This window comes from Plecotus auritus (genome assembly GCF_963455305.1).
Source record: "Plecotus auritus genome assembly, chromosome: 4".
Lineage (NCBI taxonomy): Eukaryota > Metazoa > Chordata > Mammalia > Chiroptera > Vespertilionidae > Plecotus > Plecotus auritus.
Window position 1 is genome coordinate 113,795,615 of NC_137775.1, and position 15,780 is coordinate 113,811,394.

General features: G+C 36.9%; 1 protein-coding gene across 4 annotated transcripts in view; it reads left to right on the plus strand.

Moving 5' to 3' along the window:
• Positions 1–15,780, plus strand: part of MDFIC (MyoD family inhibitor domain containing) — an 89,090-nt gene that overhangs the window by 45,905 nt on the left and 27,405 nt on the right. For all 4 annotated transcript variants that reach the window (XM_080666688.1, XM_080666689.1, XM_080666691.1 and 1 more), the window contains exon 4: positions 11,101–11,376. In XM_080666688.1, coding sequence (XP_080522814.1) covers positions 11,101–11,376 — 276 coding nt within the window. The remainder of the gene's footprint in view (positions 1–11,100; positions 11,377–15,780) is intronic.

Here is a 15,780-nt window from a genome sequence, read left to right on the forward strand (position 1 = left end):
TCTTTTCTTGTTGGTAATACGGGGTTCAGGGATTAGATTCAGGGATTGCTTTAGGGTGGAACAATCACAAGCCTTTATTTGCTAAGCTAGGGATTTTTCTAGCACTAGAATTTCTTTAACATCTTTATTAGCATCAATATCCTTTTTTTTTTTTGGACATGTTGGTAGAGGACTTCATTTTCTGGTAACTGCCACCAAAAGTTGTGTCAAATAATGATCGTTGACTGTGGTCCATTGCTTGCCACACTGGTTTTTGAGCTCTGAGCTCCCTGTGCTTCCTTTAGTCTCAATTTAATGGCTTCCTGTCACTAGATCTACCTCTGTGAGTGGTAAGGCTTGACCCAAGGATGGCTGCCCCTTCCCCAGGGTGTATCCCTTGTGAATGAGTTATATGAACACTGATGGGCAGTGGGCGGGTGAGGCACTTGAGAGAGCCTGGAGCTTTAGGCTTCCACAGGTCTTGCACCTCCCTAATATTCCCTATTCCATTTTTCAGCACTTCACATTTGCCTAATCAGTGCACTTAATTTAGAATGTAAGAAAAAATTTGGCTGCTGAAACTCAGCTAACACGTACAATGATATGAACTTTAAAGGTTCCATGTCATGGGCTAGGGCTGTTGCTTATGCTTGTATATCTGTGAATTGCAGAAAGGCAATTCAGCCCTTGCTCTGCTCACCAAGGCCTGCTCTCAGGCAAGGAAGGTTTTTTGAAATTTGTCAGTACAGAGGGCAGTATCTTCTTCAATTTACTTATGTGACTTGCTGGTTAGGGATATGTTGCTTGCATTTAAAAACAGCTTTCTTTACTAAAAGTTGCCTACTTTTTCAGTTGGCTTTTACCTTGGCAAGTTATAATGGAGTTTGTTGTGTACTGAAAGCCATATGAAGTCCAATATACTGACATGTGAGTAGTTTTCTACAGAGTTACCCTAAAGCTCCAGTTTTACTTATTATACATAGGATCTGTGTCCCAAGGACTGATGGCAGCTTGTTTTCTCTAAGTACTTTTTAAACTTTTGCTTGCCCACTAATTGATTCATTCAAAACAAAATAAATGCCTTTTATATCTTAAAAACATTTGTCCTGAATATGTCCATTATTACCTATGAGAAAACTCAAGAGTGATTCTTCAAAAGACCATTAAGATATTATCCCTTGTAAAGTTACCAACTTATAAAATTTTCAGTATGTACAACAGGTTGCTGAAAGATTATTTCTTTGTGCTCTCCTTTTATTGAATTAATACATTTTCTGTCATACAAAAACACTCTTTAGGCTATTTATTTTCTGTATAATATAGGTATATATACATTCATTTAGATAAAATTATTATAGAGTTGTAAATAATTCTAAGCAGAGGGCAACTTTGACAGTTGAGTCAAAGAACAAAGGATATGCAGCAAATATAAATTATATATACTAAATATATATAATGTATAAATAAAATTCGCAGACAAACAATCCATAATAAAATCTGCTAATGTAAACTGACAACATTCTTTTCTCAAATATATGACTGATAGGCTCATGTAATCCTGATAAATTAACTAGAAACTATAATGTACAATAGCTGACATTAAATAACGCCAAACTTGTCATTCATTTGAGGATAAAAACAAGCATTAGATCCCACTTCTAGGAATACATCCTAAGAAACCTGAAACACCAATCAGAAAGAATCTATGCACAATTTACAATAGCTAAGATCTGGAAACAGCCCAAGTGCCCATCAGTAGATGAGTGGATAAAAAGCTGTGGTATGTTTACACCAAAGAAGGATCTCTTCTCCTTTGAGACAGCATGGAGGGACCTGGAGAGCATTATGCTAAGTGAAATAAGCCAGTTAGAGAAAGACAAGTATCACATGATCTCACTCATATGTGGAATCTAAAGAACAAAATAAACTGATGAACAAAATAGATCCAGAGACATAGAAACATGTAACAGTCTGATGAATCTCAGAGGGAAAGCTTGGTTGGGTGGGTGGGAAGAGATTAACCAAAGAACTTAAGTGCACGTATGCATAACCCATGTATACAGAAAATAGCATGGTAAAGGCTTGGTGGGGGTGGGGGGGGCAGGGAACTGCAGCTAGAAGAGGTCGATGGGGAATAAAAGGGGACATCTGTAATACTTTCAACAATAAAGATAAATTAAAAAAAAAAACAAGCATTAGGGAGAAACCAAGATGGCGACATAGGTAAGCACCTAAACTGCTGCCTCGCACAACAATTTCAAAACTACAACTAAAAGACAACAGACATCATCCAGAACCACAAGAAGGCTGGCTGAGTGGAAATTCTACAACTAGAAGGAAGGAGAAAAGCTCACGGAGAATCAGAGGAGCGGCAAAGGGCTGAGGTACGGAGACATGTGCGCGCAGAGAGGAAGGGCGGCTGAGTGCCTGGCTGACTTTCTCTGGCAGGCGGGGTAAGGAAGCCCCCGACTGCACTGAACCCCAGTTCCGGGCAAAACCCCGTGGACCCAGGCTCATACAGGGGGAGTCTGGACTGTCAGGTAGAGAGAAAGGCACATGGAGACTCAGAGACCCGGGGGAGCCGTGGTGGGCAGGGGTCTGGAGGCGCACGCACTAGTGCTCGCAGAGAAGACTGAATGCGGAGGTTGCCGCAGGCATTCCCTAGCGGAAGGGAGTCGGAAGCTCCTAACTGCACTGAACCCTAGTTCCAACTGCACTGAACCCCAGTTCCGGGTGAGCCCCTGGGGACCCACGCTCTTACGGGGGGAATTTGGACTGTCAGGCAGAAACTCAGGGGAGCCGTGGAAGACAGAGGTCTGGAGGCGTGTGCGCAAGGGCAGGGCTGATGGGAAGCCAAGACTGTCTGCTCCGCCCTGAGACTCCGCCCCATCCAAGCTGAGCACAGAGGCTTTTGCAATTTTGCAAGTCTAATCCTATAAGGCTGTCTCCAGCACCAAACTTCTCCCAGCGTAGACACAGGTGATCCTCACAGCCACCTGGCCTGGAGGTCAATCCCTCCCAGTGATACCAATTACAATCAAGACTTAACTACAACAAGGCTGTACACACAGTCCACAAAGGGGTGCACCAAGAGTGTCCACCTCAGGTTAACTAGGGTGGCCGACACACTGGGCCATATAGGAAACCTAGCACACAAAACTACCCTACCAACTCAGGGAAGCAGCGAAAATGAGGAGAGAAAGAAATAGATCACAAACGAAAGAAATGGAGGAAAACAAACGACTGGATATAGAATTCAAAACCACGGTTATAAGGCTTTTCAAGAATATCCTAGAAAAGGCCGATAAATTTAGTGAAACCCTCGAAGATATGAAAAAGGACCAACTAGAAATTAAACATACACTGACTGAAATAAAAAATATTATACAGAGACCCAACAGCAGACTAGAGGAACGTAAGAATCAAGTCAAAGATTGGAAATACAAAGAAGCAAAAAACACTCAACCGGAAAAGCAAAAAGAAAAAAAAAAATCCAAAAAGTTGAAGATAGTGTAAGAAGCCTCTGGGACAACTTCAAGCGTACCAATATCAGAATTATGGGGGTGCTAGAAGAAGAGAGAGAGCAAGATACTGAAAACCTATTGGAAGAAATAATGACTGAAAACTTCCCCCGCCTGGTGAAAGAAATAGACTTACAAGTCCAGGAAGCGCACAGAACCCCACACAAAAGGAATCCAAAGAGGACCACACCAAGACACATCATAATTAAAATGCCAAGAGCAAAAGACAAAGAGAGAATATTAAAAGCAGCAAGAGAAAAACAGTTAATTACCTACAAGGGAGCACCCATATGATTGTCAGCTGGTTTCTCAACAGAAACTATGCAGGCCAGACGGGAGTGGCAAGAAATATTCAAAGTGATGAATAGCAAGAACCTACAACCAAGATTACTCTACCCAGCAAAGCTATCCTTCAGAATTGAAGGGCAGATAAAGAGCTTTACAGATAAGAAAAAGCTAAAGGGTTCATCACCACCAAACCAGTATTATATGAAATGCTGAAAGATATTCTTTAAGAAGAGGAAGAAGAAAAAAGTAAAGATAAAAATTATGAACAATAAATACATATCTATCAACAAGTGAACCTAAAAATCAAGTGAATTAAAAATATGAGGAACAGAATAACTGGTGAATATAATAGAAGCAGGGGCATAGAAAGGGAGTGGACTGATAATTCTCAGGGGGAAAAGAGTATGGGGGGTGCAGGAAGAGACTGGACAAAAATCGTACATCTATGGATGAGGTCAGTGGGGGGGAGGTAAGGGCAGTGGGGAACCGGTTGGAGGGGAGCTATGGAGGGAAAAAGGAGAAACAATTGTAATAATCTGAACAATAAAGATTTATTAAATTAAAAACAAAACAAAAAGAAAACAAGCATGAGTAAAGTTACACTTGGAGAAGATAAAATAAAGATTTTTGTTATCATTGGTTTACTGTATAGGGACTTTTCAGTAATACATGCAAATCTTTAAAGAAAAAGTCTGACTGAATTTCTTAATCTTTACTTTTGATTTTATTTTTCTATCAAGTCATGATTTTTTTTTTTCTGAAAAAAATGAAGGTAATGTTTTTGTATTTATTTAAAACCTGTTCATTTACAAGAAGGTTTGGGTTGCTGTATAGAAAAAAAAGAAAAAAAACCTGATAACACAGAATAAAAAATGAAAGCAAATAGTAAATCAGAAATAAATGGCAGAAAAGTAGGAAAGGGCAAAAAAAAAAAAAAATGATATGGAACTGGGAAGTTAAACTAACCCATTCATGTAAGGCTGTATCATTTGCTCTCATTTGCCAGTGATGATCCAGATGACCAGGGAGATGAGGTAAGTTTCTCAAGTTCACAGAACCAGGAAACACTGGCCCTAGAATTCAGACCATAATAAGTCCTGTTCAAAGCCTATGCGTGTCCCACCGTCTGTTTGAGGAAAGCAGTTGTGCACATTTGCTCCTGATATAAGTGACCAACTCGTGCATTTTGGTTGGGACTGTCCTCGCTTTAAAACTGAAAGTTCTGCGTCCTAGCGCCTCCCTTTGTCCCAAGCAAAGTGGGATGGTTGGCCACCTACCTGGCTTCCTCCCAGCTATAGTAAGGAGAGAACTTTGAGGGAGTTAGAAAGTTGTCTTCAAATGGCAGAGTAGGGCTGCGTACCTTTCCTCCAAACTCCACGATGCTTTAGCCACCCTCATGATCATCAGCTCCTACATTGTACAGCTGAGCTGCTGCTTGCTGAGTTCTACCACAGTCTGTAGATTTGGGAGTGGCCTTTATTCTGCTAATAATATACTGTGTTGTTTTTTTATTTTCTAATGAATGTGGTATTTTTGGGGTCACTTGGGCTAGAGGTAGTTTAAGTAGATGTATATAGACCATACATGGTTGTTAGAAGGCCTTGGTGGAAGCTGTTAATGTGTTCTAACTGTGAATCCGAGCATTAATCTCATGGCTAAAGCAAAGTTTATTTTTTATGCAGTAGTATGAGGTGATCATTCCACATCGGTGAGAGGCTCTCCTTCCCGCTGACAGGCAGATGCCTTCTGTCTGGGTTCTCCAGCATCCCTTAAGATATTGCCCTCAGTTGTGGTCACAGCTGGGCTGCTGCCAAAGGCAAGAAAGAAAGCAAAGGCAGAGCACACTCAAGTCGGAAGGCCAAGAACTAGAAGTGGCAGAAGTAATTTCTGCTTTCATTACTTAGAGCTAACATGGATACATGACTGAACCAAATGCAAGGAAAGCTGGGAAATGAGTTATCCAAGAGCCCAGAACAATGAGGAGAATGGATATGTGGGAAAGCTAGTAGTCTCCCCCTTCCAGTTTTGACTTAAACATGCTTAAGTACTTTCTATTTTTTTTTTCAAATGCAGAAAAATGATTGATTCTCCAAACAAGCTCTTAAGTTTTATTGTCTTGTTTTGGGAAGAAGTATTTCCAACCCCTGCCACCAGTGATTTACACTGAAATAGTGAAAACTGAATTACTGCTGAAATACTATTAGACATATGATATCATCCTAAGAAAATCCCCTCCATCCCACAAATTCCCAGTCATACAGTCACAGAATTTGACTGGTATTCTCAAATTGGTTAATGTTCCCAAAAAGTCACAATTCCAAAATATTTTAATATATTAATATATACAGTAAATAAAATGAATATGGGATACAATATCTGATGAAAGAGTTCAGAAGTTCAAGAGGTAAATACAAAATTTCTGGAAGCCCTTGGAGTGTAACTAAGGAGACAGAGGTAGAAAATGCCAGGATCTTCCAGACTGTGTAAGTGCTAGGATGCAGGGGCCACTCAGGGTCTGCCCACTGAGAAAGGTTTTCAACAAGCTGATGAACAGAGTTGTCCATTAATACATTTATTTTAGCCTAAATTTACATTACAATAATAAGTACAATAATATAGTTTTATTATATTTGTGCATATTTTACATACATGCATATTATATATATTTATAAGATAAAACAGTTTTGTTTTATATGTGTGTGTATATAAATAAAATCTCTACCATTGTGCGTGTGTTTATGTGTGTGTTTGTGTTTGTCTCAGTCTCATAGTGACTACAGAGTAGCAGTTACTGGGTACACAGTAAAAGCTTATAACTGTCTTTAGGAAAAATAATTTCAATTTGAACCAAGTCATTTTTACTCCCCTCCCCCCAAATATTCTATTTAGATCATTTTGTTACTGACAATTTTAAACTCTTAAGCTTTTAATTTTGATTTTTTTGTACAACGACCTTTTGAAATAAATGGCATAATTCTTTTGTAGTTTTATTAAATTTTATGTAAAGAGACCAGCAACTGCAGATGATTTGCACATGGTAATAGATTATATGCCATGGAAAAATGTTGCTTTTGTTGCTTCTCCAGTAGGCGCAGTTCCAAGTATAGTTATTACTAAGCTACAATATCACACATTTAAAAAAAAATTATCAAAAGAATTTCATGCTATTGACTCATTACTCCCATATTTATTATTATTATTGAAAATCAGTAGATCTAATTCTATTGGTTTCCTTCCTGATTGAAAACATTTGAACCTAGAAAGCACAGGGTTTCTTAAGACATTTGTAACTATTCATTATGGATCTTAAACTTACAATCATGCTGCATTGTATGAGCAATGATTTAAAAAAATTCTTTACAATACATATGATAATCGGGTTACCAAAGCTATCAAGGTTTGAAGATGCTGAATGTTCATATAACTGGTATTTAAATTTTTGATGTGTTTTGCATTTGTTACTGAATATCAAGAATACCCTTTTTTTGCTCATATAGAGTAAGTTTAAAATGGGGTCTTTTGTAGAAGCCTCCAGCCTGTTTAGAATGATATAACAGATGCCCGGATGTTCACATATCAAACAAAATGCCAGCTATCTGTAGAAAAAAGGTGTCAAAAAGTTTCTTTGTACCTTTAACGCATGCGATTATGTAGTACAAAATGCAGAGTTTGTAAAATTTCTTGAATATACAGGCTAAAAATGAATAATTCAAAACAAATCTTAAGTTCTACATTCTATTGTCCCTTTATAACGCAGGCAGAAGATAGCAGTGCACTCCCAATAGAGCTGAATTTGCACAAGTTACACCTCTGAAAATGCCAGATGGTCTATGGTCTACTTTTGAGAGCTGTCACATATGTAAAGATTTGAAAAAAGAAAGACAGCTGAATGAGAGCAGTGGATCGTTAAAGGGAGAGCGAGGGTCCCTAGGCATCACTAGTGTTTTAAGAGGCATTGTGTTGTCATTCCCATATTAGCATGTTGTGTGTTGTTTTTTTTTTTTAAAGCCATACACAACTTTTACACAATAAGAAAAAGAAATCTGTCTAAAGCCAAGTAGTTATGTTTTTTTTTTTCAATCAGATGTTTTTGATCTTTATCCGAGAATAAAATCATGTTTCTGACTTTTAGGTGAATTTTACTGTAAGATTCAAATCATATCCATGAAAAATTATCAATGGAAGTGAAAATAAATGTCTGTTGAGATAACTAATATATCTAGGATTTATCCAGTTTTGATCTGACTTACATAGTGCATGCATCTGACAAAATCATAAAACTAAGGAAGTTTTAATGTGAAAAAATTAAAATGAAGAGATAATACTTGGTTACTTGATCATAATACAAACTATAGTAAAAAATAATTAGGTGACAGTGAAACAAAAATTAATGTACTATTCCTTATCTGCCAACCAAAATAGGTATCATATTGAAAACTGAAAAGTAGGTAAATCATTAAGGATGTGTTTGAATATCACTCTAGCCATATCCAGTAATTTGCATATAGTCAGTTTTGATAGAAAAAGACAGGATCTGTCAGTTTGTCAGTTTTAGAATTTGGTGGCAAGATATAGTTCTCTTTTATTTTTAATTATTGAGAATGTTTAACTATTACATAGTGATTTTAAATTTATCTTAGATTATGGAATATGACAGTACATTTTTGATTGATAAGAAGTCTCCCCAGCACTGGTCAATGACATTTCAACTTAACTGAGCTCTCCGATTGCTTGAGTTATTCTTTTCAGAGAAAAAGTGGCCCAATACATTCCATTTATTGGCAAGATTACTGGAAAGTGCTCTGAAAAGAACACCAAATTAGTTTTAACTCTCTTTAACTGTCTTCTTTGGCATCCCTTTAAATAAATATGTATAACTAGCTTGATGTTCAATAGCAGTCATTAGGATGTCATTCTCTTTGATACAAGGAGTTACAGGAGCAGCAAATTAATCTCTAGATCAAATGGTTACTCACCCATAAGAAATAGCTCTCCTTTTGCAGATGCCTGGACTGCCAATTTTAGTTATAAGAAGGGTGTATAGAGCTTCTAAGTTGAGAAGTAACCTTTTCTTCTTCTTTTCATCAGAAGTTAGGAGAAAAACAAAACATTTTGATATATTTTACAACTATTAATTTGTGATATTCACAAATATTTAATTTTTGACAATTATTCTCCTTTGTTCTTTACTAAACAACTGAAAAACGGTAAGAGGGATTCATATATTAGTTTTATAAATCAGGTATTAATGTTAATAGATGATGTGAAACCATGTTTATTAAGTAAAAAATCAATATGTCTTTTTCTTGAAATCTGTACATTCATAAATAGAATATTTTGATATTGAACAAGGACAGAAGTAAACAATGTGTGCTAAAGCCCTACTCAAATGCAAACTGTCCTCTTTGTCAAAAATATATGCCAAGTCTTAGCTAGTCCCTAGATCACAGATACTCATTCATTTTTAGACATGTATAACTGTTGTGGCTTTTATACATTATGTTTTCTAAGTTGAAGATTTCTTAGTATTCAGACTTAATTTTATTTTTTAATTGTTCATAATCATAAAAAGACTAATAACAGCAGTTTTAGAATCTGAAATTCTGGGAAATTACAAGAGATGAAATTTTGACAATGAATGTTTTTGTTGTTGCTGTTGTTTTTAACTGAAGAAATGCTTTCATTGATAGCATTGCTTAGGAATGTTAGTAAATGTCGATTTTAATAATTTCATTATTTAACCAGTGTAAACAGATAACTTTTTCTGGGGAGATCAGAGCTCTAAGCTTCAGTACCCAGAATGCATTTTGGCTAATTTAAATGAAAAATAAATCTATTGTCAGCACAGAGATCCTCCCAAGAGTTAGCCAGCTAAGGGTTACGTTCAGAGGGGTTTTTCTAATGAAAACCTCAGTGGTGCACTGTTGGCCCCATGGTCTGCTGAGAAGTGGGCATCAAATGCTGTACCCTACAATAGTTCTCTATACGGTCCAGCTTTCACACCCAAATCCATTGTTCTTTTCATTTTATTTCAAAAGATAATGGAGTAGTCAACCATTATGAGGGATAGCGAGATAATACTTCTATGTCTCTGGCACCAGAAAGAAGACCCGATACATAGAAAATAATCCACTTTTTCTGCTGAAAGAGTGTCAAATTACTTTTTCAGATTTCTAACTTTAATTTTTTAAAAACCAAAACACTTTTCCCTTCTGTTCTTATGCCCTTTCATAAAGTCACTTTTGATGACCCCTTTTCTCATTTTCCTCTTTAGTAGGGATATTTTCTCTACATTTATTCTTTTTTTTTTTTTTTACTTATTTTATTTTTTATGTTTTTATCAGAAATATTTTTTTATTTTTTCTTTATTGATTAAGGTATTACATATGTGTCCTTATTGCCCAATTGTCCCCCCAACCCCCCACTCGTACCCTCATCCCCCTGTTGTCTGTGTTCATTGGTTAGACTTATATGCATGCATACAAGTCCTTTGGTTGATCTCTCCCCCTTATCCCCACCCTCCCCTACCTTCCCTCTGAGGTTTGATCGTCTGATCTATGCTTCTTTGTCTCTGGATCTGTTTCTGTTCATAAGTTTATGTTGTTCATTATATTCCATAAATGAGTGAGATCATGTGATATTTATCTTTCTCTGACTGGCTTATTTCGCTTAGCAAAATGCTCTCCAGTTCAATCCATGCTGTTGCAAATGGTAAGAATTCCTTCTTTTTTACCGCAGCATAGTATTTATTATTGATGTTACACTAGAGGCCCGGTGCATGAAATTCGTGCACTTGGGGGGGAGTGTCCCTCAGCCTGGTCTACACCCTCTCGCAGTCCGGGAGCCCTCAGGGGATGTCTGACTGACAGCTTAGGCCTGTGGGGAGCGGGCTTAAGCTATCAGTCTGACATCCTTAGCATTGCTGCTGAGGTGGGAGAGGTTCCCGCCACCACCGCTGTGCTCACCAGCCGTGAGCCTGGCTTCTGGCTGAGTGGCACTGTCCCTATGGGAGTGCACTGACCACCAGGGGCCAGCTCCAGCATTGAGCTTCTGCCCCTGGTGGTCAGTGTGTGTCATAGTGACCAGTTGTTCCACCATTTGGTTGATTTGCATATTAACCTTTTATTATATAGGAAAGGATATTTTCCTATCATTATTATACCCATATGTATTAGTATTTTACTTTCTTTTTTATTTCATTTTTAGTATCATGGATAAAATTCAAAGCAGTCTGTTATTGAATGTATTTGGATTATTTTAAAATATTAATTTCTTTTTTAACCTGATAAACTTTTCCTGCGTTTTAACTTAGCCCAACCTGAGCGCTTGCCTCAGCTTCAAACTTCAGCACAAGGACCAAGTGAGGAGGACATAGACAAGACAAAGAACTGCCACAAAAGTCTGAGCAATGGAAATGGAATTCACAATGGAGCCAAACATGTGTCTGTGGATAATCGAAGACTTTCAGCACCTGTTTCTCAAAAAATGCATAGAAAAATTCAGTCCAGCTTGTCTGTAAATAGTGATATCAATAAGAAGAGTAAAGTAAATGCAGTCTTTTCCCAAAAGTCAGGCTCCTCACCTGAAGGTAAGTTTGAGATAAATACATATTTTGCTTGACCATGTGTAAAATCATATTCACTAATAATTATTTTTTCAAGCAAACATACAAGAAGAATCTCGCTTATCTGTAAGACAAATGGGAATTTTGGTAAAATGCAGCTTCAATCCCCAAAGGAGAACACAGGCTATGAAAGGAAGCCTGGGCAGCTGACATCCTGCTTATTGTCTGCTAGAGGGAATGGTCATTACTTTAACTATACCTTCTAGACCAGTGGTTCCCAACGTGGGCCCATGCCCCACAGGGGGGCAATTTGATTTTTAAGGGGGGCGATTCGAGAATGAGTTATTAACTGAATTTTTTGCATTTCTTATGGCTCTAGGGGCCTCAAATATAGTATATAAATATATATTGTGACATATTTATATATTTCAGTTCTCTATTATATGTTTTGAAACTTTATTTGCTATTTTTCATATCACTTCATATTATGATTTTTTAAAAACAATTTCTTAGTGATTTCTTCCTCAGTACTTCAGCTGTCCTTTCGTTCTTTTATTTTTCCCTTTCATGGATGCCATGTTCTTTGGAAGCTTGTTTAGACCAAGTTAATGGCCTATTAGGCTTCCTCCATGTGAATAGGAGTTCACTGTTTGAATAATAAGAATTATATGTTACAGTGTGTGTGTGTGGGGGGGGACATCAGGATTTTAGAGATGCTTAGGTGGGGCATGGACAAATAAAGGTTGGGAACCACTGTTCTATACTTTTTTTAATACCACATTTGAAAATATGAACACAACATTGTGGTGGCACACAAACGTATGTGATTATTTTTTTTTGTTCCTGGATTAATATGTTATTCTGTGGTTCAGAGATAAGATCACCTGCTTGCAAATTAGTTCTTAAATATGCAAAACAAAGCTGGAAAAAGATCTGGTAATTTTATTTTCTTGCCAGGGAGAGGGCCAGGTGATCTCTGTTGCTTGACTGACTAGCATCCTCCAGCTACCCACCGCGTTCCAGACTCACTGTGGTCTGGCCTTCAGCTCCTCTCAGGAACTAGTTATTACCTCCTTCAACTGGGCCTCATCCTGCACTTGGTCAGATTAAAGTCAGGTTAAATATTATGAGCCTGAGAAACCTTTTCTTTATTATAACATAAACCCATGTGATGACATTGGGTTTATAATGTACAGACTTTTTTTAAAATAAAAATGGCTTGCTGTATTATATTAAAAAAGGAATAGTCGTCTCCCACATTGAAGGTTCCAGATTTATCCTAGCATATCTGTGTTATTTCATTCTTCCTCTTTTCCACTTTCAGCAGTTCTTGAGCTTCAAAACATCTTAAATATTCCACCCAATATGTATATTTTTTTGTTATTCCCTTTACATTTCTATTTTAATTGCCAGGAAATCTTAAATAAGGGACATTCTGCAGATGTTTCTGTGAAATTGGCTGTGCTTATCTATAGAGATAAATTGAGTTGTAAATAGAAAATTGTACAGAGAGGTACCAGTAATGTGTGGGAGAAAGGATATTACATTTTGGTTACAGGTGTCTCAAATTCAACTGAGGTAAAGTGTTAGGTGATCAAATAATATGATAATAAAGGGTCTGCATGGTTCCAGGTCAGTGACACTACTTTCCAAACTAATTAGATTGAAGGGGACGTGATTGACACTTTAAAATTAGTTTGACATGTTAGCTACATGGTCATCTCTGAAGCATAGTTAGGCTGTTAACTAAACTGGATCTCCAAGGAGTTGGGAAGGCAATGCAATTTTCTTGAGAAGATCTTCATTTTTAGGTGATTGGGTGAAATAATTGGATGCAATTGAAATCCACTTGTTTTTTGCATTTGAATTTGCTTATTATGTCTCAAACCCCTTGTTTTCCATTTGCTATTTACTTATTATAAAGAATAGTAATATTTGCATATCAATTCCACTTGAAATTGCTTATGGCATTTTAATAAAAGTGTTTATTATTTGCTTACTTTTAATATGTGTCAATTTATTTCTGATGTAAGACTGCAGCTTCATAAGCTGCATATGAAGAAAGAGGAAAATCAATATATGTATGAAATATAGTTCTATAAACCCTTTTCCTTTTTTCCATCTTTGTTTCTCCCTCTTACATACATACTCACGCTTATGGCTCACCACAAATAGATGGATGGGAAAGTCCCTTGTAATCCTGACGTTATCACAAATTCTGTCCCAGGCAGGGCTTGGGGGGCATGAGAAATATGAAACACAAATGAAGATGACTAAATATATTGTACAGTGTCTATCCATGACTTTGCTGTTAAGCTATAGAATTTAGCCAGTTGTAGGTTTATTTTATTTTGATTGCTTGAATCTAGATGAAAATGCCATTGTCCAGGTACATATTTACTCAGAGTTTGATGTTTTCTTTTTCTTTGCTGCTATTTAAGGTTGTGACCTGAAATTGTTTTGTTTTTTTCTGATTTTCAGTCTCTTTTCTTGGCAGTGAACTGTAGCTAAATAAACAAGCATAAAACTGGTAGATGGCACATTAAAAGGAAAACAGTCTCAGCTCTGCTGCCAGCTAGCTAGGGGACTTGAGTTTCCTTGGGGATGCTTTTTCTAGAAAATGGTGTGAAAGGTGTGGATTAGGAATCTTCAAAGTAAGTTTCAGTTCCAAGATTCTATGATTCAGTTCTTTCAGCAAAGCTGCCTCATGAACTCTACACACAGGTCTCTTACTGTATAGAATGGGGTCCTTGGTTGAGAAGAAATCTCATACCTGTGGAATAGAATAGGGCAACACCAGAAAGGGTTTTGATGAACAGACATAGGATCTGATTCCAGGACAATAAGTCTTGAATGGGCTCCAGAGGTGTGGGTACATGGAACAGACTTAAAATCTCAGAGAGGAGGGTGATGGGGGTGGGGGGACGGGAAGAGATTAGACAAAGAACATATATGCATAGCTCATGGACACAGCCATTAATGCGGTGAAGGCCTAGGGTGGGGTGGGGTGGGGCAGGGTGGAAGGGGCAAAGGAGGAGAATGGGGACACCTGTAATACTGTCAACAATAAAATACAATAACAATGGGGAGATTTAATAGCTAACATTTTCTCAGTTCTATGTTTTTCTTTTTGTTTTACATTTTTCTTTAGTCTTCATCACCTATGTCTGCTCTTCTTACAGCAAAATGAGCAAATGAATAGTAAAAGAATATTCACTGAGAACTTCAAAATTAGCTAACCATGCCCAGTTTGACCCTGTTTGTTTTTTTTTTCTGAATAAATGGTGTTCCTGGTTATGATTTTGTATTGCACATAAATACTGTTGACAAGTAGAGGGGCATTTTGTGGTTCCGATGATGGAATTAAATATTTAATAATTTCATAGTGTTTTAGTAAGAGCACTAAGGACTTTTTTGCTGATCAAGTTTGGAAAAGACTGCTAAGATATGGTGGGCCCATTGCTTATACAAAGGTAAGGATTGACCCAGCCCCATGATTGAGATAGTGGGTTGGTGACATGTTTTAATATTTCTTCCACTGTAGGTACACTAAAGCTTGAGTACATATAGACTGACATCAGAGTCTCTTTTTAAGTTGTTTTGGTTTATGTAGTTAGTTACTTAGATTCATTCTATGTACCAGGTATTGTTCTATCTGCTTTCTCACATGAAGTCATTTAATCCTCCCAACAGCACTGTAATTCTGTGAACAATATGTAATTATCAAATTGTAAATGAGGAAACTGAGGCACATAGAGGTTAAGTGAAACCACCAAAGTCAATTGGTATATGATAGAATTGAAATATAAACCCAGACAATTCTGGCTCCACAGTCTATGCTACTAACTCCTGATATTTTTGCTTATAAAAATCCTCAGAGAAAGCTAATTTATCTGCCATACCACCACCACATCAGATATTGGTGTTACAACTGTGCGTGAGATAGGGATTGTCTTATTACTATAGATTTGTCTTGAAGCACTACCTACTAAAATTTTAAAACAATTCTCACACCTATACCTGGGTTTTGTTTTCTTCCCTACTAGACTCTAAAATATTGAAAGACTGGACTGTGTCTAAGTTTTTGTTGTTATTAATTTACAGTGATGCCCATTACATTAGCTTCAAAGAGTTTCCCAGGAGTTAGTAAGTGATACATTTTTTATTCCAAATCACTTTATCCTACTCTTCTGTGAAACTAGCACTGAAAAAGAGAATGTGTGCACATGTTCATTTAAAAAATGTTCTTTTAAAAAGTACTTTATATACAGTAGAAAAAAAAAAAAGTACCATGTAGGAAAATACACAATTAAAGGTTTTTAAATTAGTAGATTTCTACTTGTTTTGTTTAATTAAATATTTTCATAATACTTTAATTTTCTGATTGTATCACCCAGGTGTAGAGTTTTAAGATTAAATGTTTTAAGA